This window comes from Phalaenopsis equestris, unplaced genomic scaffold, assembly GCF_001263595.1.
Source record: "Phalaenopsis equestris unplaced genomic scaffold, ASM126359v1 Scaffold000174, whole genome shotgun sequence".
NCBI classification, from domain to species: domain Eukaryota; kingdom Viridiplantae; phylum Streptophyta; class Magnoliopsida; order Asparagales; family Orchidaceae; genus Phalaenopsis; species Phalaenopsis equestris.
The window spans coordinates 1,856,128-1,867,103 of NW_018164616.1; the positions used below are offsets into that span (position 1 = coordinate 1,856,128).

The 10,976-nt window shown below is 32.2% G+C and overlaps 1 protein-coding gene across 1 annotated transcript; it reads left to right on the top strand.

Annotated features, from left to right (window-relative positions):
- Positions 1-680: 680 nt before the first annotated feature.
- On the top strand, positions 681-10,571 carry LOC110022237 (coatomer subunit epsilon-1-like). The gene is made up of 7 exons (XM_020721074.1): positions 681-891; positions 976-1,059; positions 5,962-6,113; positions 7,883-8,018; positions 8,098-8,253; positions 8,373-8,452; positions 10,190-10,571. The coding sequence occupies exons 1-7, from the start codon at positions 724-726 to the stop codon at positions 10,281-10,283; spliced, it is 870 nt and encodes a 289-aa protein (XP_020576733.1). The 5' UTR covers positions 681-723; the 3' UTR covers positions 10,284-10,571.
- Positions 10,572-10,976: the final 405 nt, after the last annotated feature.

The following is a 10,976-nucleotide window of genomic DNA, read 5'->3' on the forward strand; positions in this document are numbered from 1 at the left end:
TTAATTATTTATCAAGGATAGTTTAATTTTTTTTAATTTTTTTAATTTTTTATTAATCTATCACATTAATCATTAAATAATAATTTACTAACCAGATTAAATGTTGATTAGAATTTAATTAGACCAGCTTTCTATTGTATTGCCATTAATTAGCATAAGATAATATATCAATAAATCATTAAATAACAATTTATTGAACTAATAAAAATAATTTCTATTTAATCAATTTAAGTAAAAATATAGTAATTGAAGTTTAGCTTTTATAAACTTTAATTATACTAATTAGATTGTAAGTAGAATAAAATAATTTCTCTAAAAATAAATGAGTAATTATTTCATCACAAACATTTTTTATTCTCATAAAAAAATATAATCACATTCTTGAAAAAAAAAACTTAATTGAAATATTTATATAGAATTATCAAAATAAAATTTATAATGAAAATACAAATCACCTTTTAATCATATTTTTAATCTTATAAACATATTTTCTTAAAATGTATAAGCATTAATACTTGTTTAAAATTGTTAATCATAATTAAAAAACATTAAATCATCTAAGACATTTTTAATTACTTAAATAATAATTACATTTAAAAAAATATTTTAAAAAAAAAGAAAAGAAAAAATTCAGGGTATTTTTTTTTTATCTTTATTAAATGCATAAGGTTACTGCTGAAAACCATGTCTTCCTCTCCCTGCTTCTGCTTTCTGTGAGCGCTAATGGCTTCGACTTCTCCGGATCTACTCTTCGGCCTTCGCAATAACTTCCACATTGGTGCTTACCAGGCGGCGATCAATAACAGCGACATTCCTCATCTCTCCACTGACGAGGCGATCGAGCGGGATTCCCTCGTCTACCGTTCCTACATCGCGCTCGGCTCCTACCAGGTTCTACACGTCTCCCGACCTTGCATCGCTTGATCCTTTTCGATTATTTGATATCTCTGAAATTGTCTTTATCTTCCTGCGCAGCTGGTAATTGATGAGGTCGATTCTTCTGCGCCGACCGCGCTGCAAGCCGTCAAGTTGCTCGCTATCTATTTATCCGGCAACAAGGTTCGTGGTTTTTTTTTTATTAGATTGTTGCTATGTTATGCCCAGATCTGGAACTTTGGACCTTAGAAGTCGAGGATTTTGGTTGTACGATGCGGAATATGAGTAGCTTATGGATCAATCAGAATTTTCTGCTGCAAATAATTTAAATTTGATGATAAATTATACTGGCTATTGTTGTTGAATTGCAACAGCTGCAGTGGATTCTTGGAAAGAATTTGTGTAAGATCAAAGTTGTTAGTTTTTTAACTTTAGTTTTGCCTAGGTATTAGTATGTTAAATTAGCAATGCGTTAATGGGTATGGTTAATTTGTGATCTTTGAAAATAGAGGCCAGACTAACATTCAGATTGTACTTCAGAAGGTTAAGGAATATCTGCTTGTCAACATAAATCTTTAGGGGTTTTAATTTTCATCCGAGTAAATTGCTAAATAGACTTCTGAGAACTAGTAGGTCGCGAAGTATAAATTTTTCTGACTTGAAATTTGAGTAGTTACATGGGAAGACTATATAATTAATGGACATCATTGAGAATAAATTATTACTATATCAGCGAAATGGAAAAGTAAAAATTTCAATTGGGAAGGTTATAAGCTATTTAAAGTTGGCAAAATTATAAATGGAATGAGGAAGGGTTACTAGTGGATACAGTTTAATGATGAATTGAGGAAAATAGTGTTTTTGACATGGTGATTGCTAGCAAGCTTATTTTTGTTTGGGAGATTTTTATTCCTATTACTGCTTGTGCTTCTCAAGTTGAATTAGAAGATACTCAAATCAATTTTGTGAAGAGATGTATACTTTAGGAGTAAATGCTTATTGGTATGGTTACTGCACTTGTAAGAGGGCGGGCCTTTAGAATTGGTTATATTGCTTCTATTGTGATAGGGAGATTATACTTTTAACTCTAAAAAAATAGTTGATTTACGTAGGAGTAGATCTTGATTTATAAGCTTCCACCCTGCCCTAGTATCTAGCAATTGTGGGAGCCTTATTCATTAAATATTGCTTTTTTTATGGGCTTTGATATAGAAATGTGATATGGGAAACTATCCCATTAGCATGTGATCTTTTCATACTAAATGCATACTTTATAACTACTATGAAGAGTGCTTTTTTACATTCAAAAGTGGGGTTATCAAATCACAAATAGATTTTAATTTGGCTATAAAGAAAGTAAAATGTTTGTAGAAATTAGAAGGAGAATCAAGTGAAGGTTTGGCTGTGTGCAATATAAAGTATTAGTCATGAATGTGCATATTTGAGTTGGAAGTATAAAAAAGGAAATCAGAAGTAGTTGTGGAATTTAGAATATGAGAATTTGTTAATCTTTTGATTTAGGCTATTAAGAATGGCAAATTGAAATATTATAGTTTAAGGCTTTAAGCAAAGATGACATAGGACAATATGGCTTGTTGCATTAAGAGGAATTTCATGTAGCTTTTATTAGACTGTAGAAGTAGAGTTGATATAAGGAGTTCTAGTGTTGGAATGAGAAGGTTAAGTTTATTGAGGAAGATAAACATAATTTTAAAGAGTGACAAAAATATATGAACTCCTTATTTTTATTAGAGTACAAGTAAGCTAAATGGCTTGCCAAAGGGTATTAAACAAAGCCAATGTCAACAATTCTCTTGTTATGTGATAGACTAAGGCTTTTTTAAAATTAAATATAAATACTGAAGTTGAAGAAGAAGAGATACAAAAATAACAATGACAAGGGATATGGTTTCTATAGAGACCTTTGTTAAGTTGTCTGTTGTGAAAATAAAGATAATGGGATCTTAGTTAAAGATGGAGATCAAGGAATGAGAAAAATGTTATTTTGAGACTTTTGTTAAGTTGATTGTTGTAAAAAATAAAGATAATGGGTTCTTAGTTAATGATGCAGATCAAGGAATGAGAAAAATATTATTTAGAGTAATTATTAACTGATCATTTTAGATTTTTTTTTTAATTTTTAAGTATAAAATGAATATAATCATTAAGCATACTGTAGATTGACCTATAAAAGCGATAATGTGTATGCTCTGAAGAACAAAAGAAGATGCATAAATGTAAAGTCTTACATTGAAATGTGATATTTATTATGATTTGGAGAGCTTTGTGAGATATTTAAATGGTTTGGTTAACAAGCTTTTTCAATTAATTTTCAAAGGTTAAGATGTTGTTTGAGAAGAAACATTGAGGTACTTGTAAAATAGAATAAAGATGATGCACATGATTATGATAATTATTGGTCAATTAAGCTATTAAATTGTATGATACACTTGGAAAATCATTTTGGTGTCATAGAAACAATTTGATTTTATGTTGGGAAGATTCATTTTTTTTATGCTGGTAATGAAAATTTGTAAAGGTAAAGTTTTAGGCTGAAATGTGACATGTACTACAATGTGGAGGCTTTGTTAGATATTAAAATAGTTTGGTTAATAATTTTTTTCAATTAATTTTTAAAGATTAAGTTGTCAAATACTAGAGAAAAAACATTAAGTTACTAGTAAAATAGAATAAGATGTTCATGATTATGATCATTTTGGGCGAAACAGGTAATGAGTTGTATGATGAAGTTATATGAGAGATTTGTGATTGGCTTAAAAATTACTTCAATTTGATTTTTTGCCAGAAGATCCATCATAAGGCTTTTTGTTTTTGTTTACAAAATTAATGAGCAAATTATGAGGAGAAAAAAGGATCTTGTTGTTTCTTAAGATGGCATTTTATCGAATAATTCAACAGTTAATCCAATTCACATTAAAGAAAGGTGTATAGCAATGACATGTTGGAGTTATTTAAGACATGTTTAATGGATCATCGTGTTAATGTTTGCATTAAATTTAGTTATGAAATGATGAAAGAGTTGCTTTCAATGGGATTACATGAAGGACCATTGTGAGTTTTTTTCTTTTTTTATTCATTATGGAGATGTTTGCAAATGATATTTAAATTGAGCTACTTTAGTGTATGCTATTTGCAAATAACATATTCTAATTGGTGAGTGATTAATTGAACTAAGCTAAAGTTAAAACACTAAAATTTTTTTGTGAAAACAAGTAATTGATATTAATAAAAGAAATATTGAATATATTATATGTAAAATTGATGATTATACATCTATTTTTTGAAAGGTTAAAAGGATTCATAAATGTAATGTATTTAAATATTGTGATTCTATGATCTAGAAGATTAAATATCTAGACGGGGATATAACTTTTAGAAGTTAGTTTGATTTGTTCAAGTAGAGATGTGTCTCAGGAAATATTTGATAAAGGAATATTTTCGATTTGATTATGAACTGCAATTAGAAGAACTTGAAAGAATGCATAGAATAATGATTAGCCACCAAAAATTTGTTAGGGAAAAGTAAACTTGTAAGGGTAAGATAACAAGATAATATGAACGATAAAAACTAAAATGGTGTATATTAAGTTAATATCTAGAATCTGTATAGAAAGATGTGCAAAATAAAGTTAATGCCTTCTACGGATTTAATAAAGATGAATTAAAAATAATAATTCTTAAAGTTGCCCAAATAGTTGGGTAAGGCAGATGATGATTGTGATTGAGGTTAGGTTGTTTACAATTTGGTTCACAACTCTTTAGAACTAGATTTGTTGTTCGGGGAACTTGGAAATTTTTCCTTAGATGCCTTGAAGTTTGCTTTTGTTCTATTGATATACTACAAAATGTAATTCATTAGCAGGCTGTTTTTAAATTCTATTTATGTGATGCATTACGTGGCTTATCCTCATTAGTTTAGTAAATAGGAACCAAAACAGCCTTATAGAATCATATACATGAATCCCTAGCCTTTGTTTGATATCTGAGCTTTCCTGCTTACCTTTATCTTTCACCTGAGTTTTGTTGTTGATTGGGCAACAGAGCAGCAAAAATGTGGTTGAGAGTGGTGATGTAGGGCCATGGGCATCAAATGTTAGAGAGGGTGGGGACACGATCAATTTTAGTTGATTGTATGAAACTAGAGGCAGTTTCTATTCTTTTATTAATATTCTCTTTGAAGGGTTGGAACCTTAGATCTCCATTTTAAAGATACCAAAGCCAAGCACGTGTTGGTGTTCTGGTCCTTTTGCCCAGATAAGAGTAAAGTTGTTTGTTGGGACTATACTCGAAGATAAGTTTAAAATTTTGCAAGGCATATGATGATATAATTTCATTAACTTTTAAGTATTTGTTAGATACTTCTTTGAATCAGACAGCCATTTACTATTCCTGTCGATTAATTTATGAACCTTTAGCAGTATAATTTCTGATGTTGGATAAGCATGAGATTATATATATGAATCTATAATTTTTTTGGATGGGCATGGGATGATTTCTATGAAACCTTTCAGAGAGTATTATTATAAATTTGTTAGTTGTACATTTAGACAAGAAAAATCCTATTGGATACTTATATCCATGGTTTTAAGCAACGCGTCATGAATTTATAACCTTAATAAATCATGTGCATTTTGTCATTGGTGATCTGGTTCAACAAAATGGTTTAAGGTAGGAGATTTAATATTTCTTCGATGATATTAATAAATATTTCAATGGTAAACCTTCATTATTATCATGCTATTTTCATAAAATTTTAAAACCTGGTATACCAATGTTGGCTTTCAAAAAAGAAAAAAAGAAGAACAGAATGCCTGCTTAGCTTCGTGTCCATTTGAAATGATCTTTGCTTGGTGTGTAAGTTTCTTTGTAATTGTAAGTATTTTCTTCACCACTTATGTTCTTCCTTTTTTCTATTTATATAAAAATGAATAAGTCCCTGGGAAGAATTTTGTCATTAAATAATATTTTCTGTTTCTTCAAACTCTTTTTCTAAACTTTTATTTATAGAAACTTTCTGACAATTAAATTTTGATTTTTTCACCCATATCTGTTCTGCTTCCGAAGGATTCTGCAATTTCAAGTCTCCGTGACTGGTTAAGTGATGCGGCAATAGGAAATAATCCAGTTCTTCGCTTAGTTGCTGGGATCATATACATGCATGAACTAGACTACCATGAGGCACTTAAACATACGAACGCCGGAGGAACTATGGAATTGTAAGTGCTGTTATCTTATATTTTACATGCCAATCTTCATTTTCTTATTTTTTTCGGGCTACGTTCAAATTTTTTCTATTGCTTATTCGGTATTATATTGTACTTTTTTTATAATAGGAGCTAGGTGTATATATGACCTTTTGAGCCCTTTTTTCTTGTTTGATATAGTTGATGTGATGCAAACAACACATTATTATCTGTTTCTATTCCTTCAAAATTTTAGTCTTATTTTTGCTTGGATGGTGCAACACGGTATTAATGATAGTATTTGGATTACTACTATGAGATCTGAATATTATGACCTAGTTTTATGTTTATAGAATGATTTAGGCTGAGTTTTCAGGAGGTTATTTCCTTTCTCATATCGGACTTATATTTTTTATTTGAGCTTTTCTAGAGATGCAAGACTTCATGATTAACTACAAATTTGATTTTTGTAAACATAAATTTTGAGTTTTGATTAATACTAATTTTTAGGCTTTACAATATTTTGTTGTGATACCCTCTCTTATGTTCTAATCCACTACTGTTTGTATGTAGGGGGTGTTTGGTAGCACACTTTTAACAAGATTTAGCCATGAATTTCTCCTAAATCCAGTCAAACACCAAAAAAGGAAAAACTAAATCCAACTCTCCGTTAAATCCAACACTTTCCCGTTCAATTTCTTTTTCGCTCGTTCCGTCTCCTTTTCAATGTAAATTCAGATTTATCAAATCCTATTATGAGGCTGATTTTGCGGATTTACTCTGCCTTTGCTCGCGTGCTCCATCTCCATCGCGAGCTTTGGCAGATTTTGCAGATTTAATAAATCCTACATAATGTAAATCTACAGCTGCAGCCAAACGCCGCCTAGGGATAGATTAGAGTTGCTATCGGCTGAAACTAAATGGTCGTGACATTATAACAAACTTGATCAAAAACTGGTGTTTAAATACCCCTTGGTGTCATCAATCCTTGCATATTTTATTAATGGACTTGAGCTTAACAAGACAATTCTTATCAATAGCCATAGGTGGCTTCATTCATGTGAACCTCATATGCCTGGGAGAACGGCTTTATTTTTAGGAAGCCAATTCAAGGCCTATCTCAATGAAGATAGGAGTTTCATTCCCTATTAAGAACGTTTGGCTTCCAACTCATACACATAACCATTAGGGAATATTACTACGAAGCTCTTTACTCGAGTTGTGGTTTACTAGCTTGTTTCAATTATGATCACTAGCCCTAAAGGTTTTGAATGTTGTTATTGCCATGAGATTTTTACGTGTGATCATATGGACAATTTGGTCTAGGGTAGGCGCCTTTGTGAGCTTTAAATGAACTTGAACTAGCAAGTTGATGTGGAGGTTGGATGGATGTCTATTTTTAACATGGAGCAACCAATTATTACTCGAGCAATATATATAGGATGGATTTGGCTTGCAGAGTGTAGGTGTTGGATGAAGGATTTACATCAATTAGAAATTTGTGTTTGATGATTCCATCATTGGGAGATGGGTGTTAATGTATCAGGGTCTTGAGCTAGGGTTTTTGGTAATTCAAGTAATCCTCCATCCAAGTTTATTATGGTGATGTGAAAAGAGATTCATCTTTTTATTTCAAAGCCCCGAGTACTTCGAGAAGTGGGAACACTTGCCAAAAAGGTCAATCTCCAAAAAAGTCAACCCTGCCTTTGTACTTGAACTCTCATGCTGCACAACATCCTAATTTACTACCTAAACTAAAATACAAAATCCTTCTGTATTTTAATTGAATGACTTGTTTGCAGGCTTGCTTTGAATGTTCAGATATATATCAAGATGCACCGGTCAGACTATGCAGAGAAACAACTAAAGCTCATGCAGCAAATTGATGAAGACCATACGTTAACACAATTGGCTAATGCGTGGTTTAATCTCGCAGTCGTTAGTATTGATTTCTGTTATTTCTATTGCTGGATGTTTTATGCTTTCATTTCATTGATCCTTTTCTGCCTTTTGTCAGGGTGGTTCTAAAATTCAGGAAGGTTATCTTATCTACCAAGATTTTTCTGAGAAGTATCAAACGACTGGGATGATTCTTAATGGAAAGGCCGTATGTTGCATGCACATGGGACGCTTTGATGAAGCTGAGACTCTGTTGCTTGAAGCACTAAACAAGGTCAGCCTTTATATATCATATTGGCTGTGCTTGGCTTTTATAGGGCATTATAATCTTGTTTTTGCATGAGAGGTTGTGCTATTGTTAAGGTAAGAGTATTGTTTCTGTGATTTGTAAAGGATGCAAAAGATGCGGAGACTCTTGCCAACCTTGTTGTTTGCAGCCTTCATGTAGGAAAATCTGCATCACGGTACCTTAGGTAAGTGACCGGAAACAATATGATAAGCTGCATTTTAATTTCTGTGCATTTTTTAATAGGTTCATTGTAAATCTTTTTCCCGATAGTATAGTTTTGTTTGGTCATTGATGTTATTACTGTCGCTAGTGTTGGTTTAAGGGAACTAGATTTTCTGTTTTTTCTAGCATCATCTGCAGTGCTGTCAGAAAGCAGCTTTCTTATTGGCCGTTGCCAATGAAGTAGAATTGTGAAAAATACTGATACTTTTCAAACCCAAAAGGAACCTGATAAACTGCCACAAATTCTGCTGGCAGCCGAACTGAATGCATCCATAAATCGATCTTTGGTTCTCAAATCCCATTGACACTAAGGGGCTGTTTGGCAATTTCTAGGATTTATGTTATTGGGATTTAATAAATGTCTGTAAATACAAATTTAGCAAATCTTGAAATGGTTCAATTCCAAGAACTGTTCGGCAGTGGATTTAGTAGATTATGTAAAACTGTTTGGCAATTTCTACCAGAATTTTCAAGCCTGATATATTTTTTCCTATTATCTATAACCAAATTTTTATCAATTAATGATTAATTTTTTTTTGTAGTTTTACATACACAGAACTTGAAACTTTTCTATTTACATATCCAACACTCAAACTCCCTTATTTACCTATATAACACCAAAAATTATTTTAAGGCATCAAAAATAGCACTCCCTTGAAGGATTGTTGAGGACGCTAGCGATCGTCAAGGACTCACCAAAAAATGAGAGCTCGCCGAAAAGAGAAGTGACGATCGCTGGAAGAGCAAGGATCAATAAAGGGGGCATATGAGAGGAAGGCCGGCGATACTTGCGATACTTACGGCGAGACGGCGGTAGCATGAGGAGGTTTTCAGTCTCCCGAACTTGTTAATGTTCAGCTAATCCTTCCATGTTACTTTGACCTCTGATCCTGAGCACTTTTGCTTGCATCCATTAAGAAATTGTGAATCCAACCGTCCACATCGTTCTGCAGCAATATCTAGCATTAGATTTAGGGGGTCAAGTTTTCTGGTGAGCAACTTCTGCATCCTGGAATCTAATTGAAGTAGCTTAGGTTCTCAATATCTTCATCTATGCAGTAGAGATGGTTGCTCATCATACGAAGACAGCTTAAATGGTGATTAGGATATGTCGATTATGGCTATGGAGGCTAGTTTGGTAAGAGGCTGCAGTTCTGAGAAATCCTGCGGTGGTGGCTTGCTCTATCCCATTGGTGACGAGGAGAGGAATAGCAGATGGCGGTGCTGAGAAGTGATGTCGGCAGGAAGAGGAAGGATCAAGAAAGAAAGGGGAGGTTGTATGAGAAAGAATTTAACGGAAAAAGTAAAGATACCGAAATGCGATTTTTGATGGCTTAAAATAGTTTTGAGTTCTAGTAGGCAAATAAGGGAGTTTGGGGGGTGGTTAGATATATAAATAGAAAAGTCTGTAGTGCTATATATGTAAATTCCCCTATTAGTTATTATTAATTAAATTTAGATGTAAAAAATTGGTGGTTTTGCAATTTTAGGTTTTAGGCCCTCATAGATTTCAGGAATCAGAGAAAGGAAACTTTAATCATGAAAAAAAAAAAATTGAAGTTTGGGAATCACAAATCAATTGAATTTCTCTTCAGTTGCTTCACTTTCCAATCATGCTATAAGTTCAAACACTGCCTTCTAGTTTTCATCACTGAAATGAAAATCTGTTAATTTCTTTCTTTTTGTACATTTTTTGCAGTCAGTTGAAGCTCTCTCATCCTAATCACGAGCTAGTCAAACGGATATCTTCAGCAGAGGAGAGTTTTGATAGGGCTGTTCAGGCCGTTGCTTAGAATTTTCGAGTTTTGAGTTATCAAACAAGTAAATAACTCTTATTTTCATTCTTCTTATAAGAAGGATCTACTGGGTTTGATATTTTTGTCGCGGTCTCATACCGAAAGATATTCAGTTTTTGCAATGAGGTTATGAGCCCCTATACCGTCCCTTGTATTGTGATTAAATATTGCAAATTTTAAGACTAAAGCCTTCGATGTCTAGCCTTAATTCATGGATGCATAAGAAACAGACTAACTGCAACAATGTTTTGTTGCCTTTGGCTAAATAAGGGTCTGTTTGAGATAGATTTCTGTCTGTTTTATGTTTCAAACCGACATCATTCGTGCTATTTTCTACAAATTTATGTGGTAAAAGTTGCTTTTTTTCAACCTGAATTGTTAAAATGCGGTAGCAATAAGATAGATATTGTATAATTTTTATTGAAAAAATATATATTTATAATTCTCATAATTTTTTAAGAAGAAGTTTTTTTTTTCACTAGTCTTACAATCATCTTTATGAAGATGCCTCAGCTACTTCAAATAGTCCCTAATAAGTTTCATCTCCCATGCTGTGGATTTAGTTGTGCATACAAGCTTAACATTTTAGTTGGTCGTATTGCTTTATATAACGAATGTATTGAGTTTATAGCAGGGGCAGAAGTAGTCTTATTATTATTATTATTATTATTATTATTATTATTATTATTA

Excerpts from the sequence above, each read along its gene's own strand:
- LOC110022237 (XM_020721074.1), top strand. The coding sequence starts at position 724 with ATGGCTTCGACTTCTCCGGATCTACTCTTCGGCCTTCGCAATAACTTC. Across the intron at positions 8,254-8,372 it reads TGCTTGAAGCACTAAACAAG|GATGCAAAAGATGCGGAGAC; the intron begins GTCAGCCTTTAT and ends TGATTTGTAAAG. Across the intron at positions 8,453-10,189 it reads TCTGCATCACGGTACCTTAG|TCAGTTGAAGCTCTCTCATC; the intron begins GTAAGTGACCGG and ends CATTTTTTGCAG.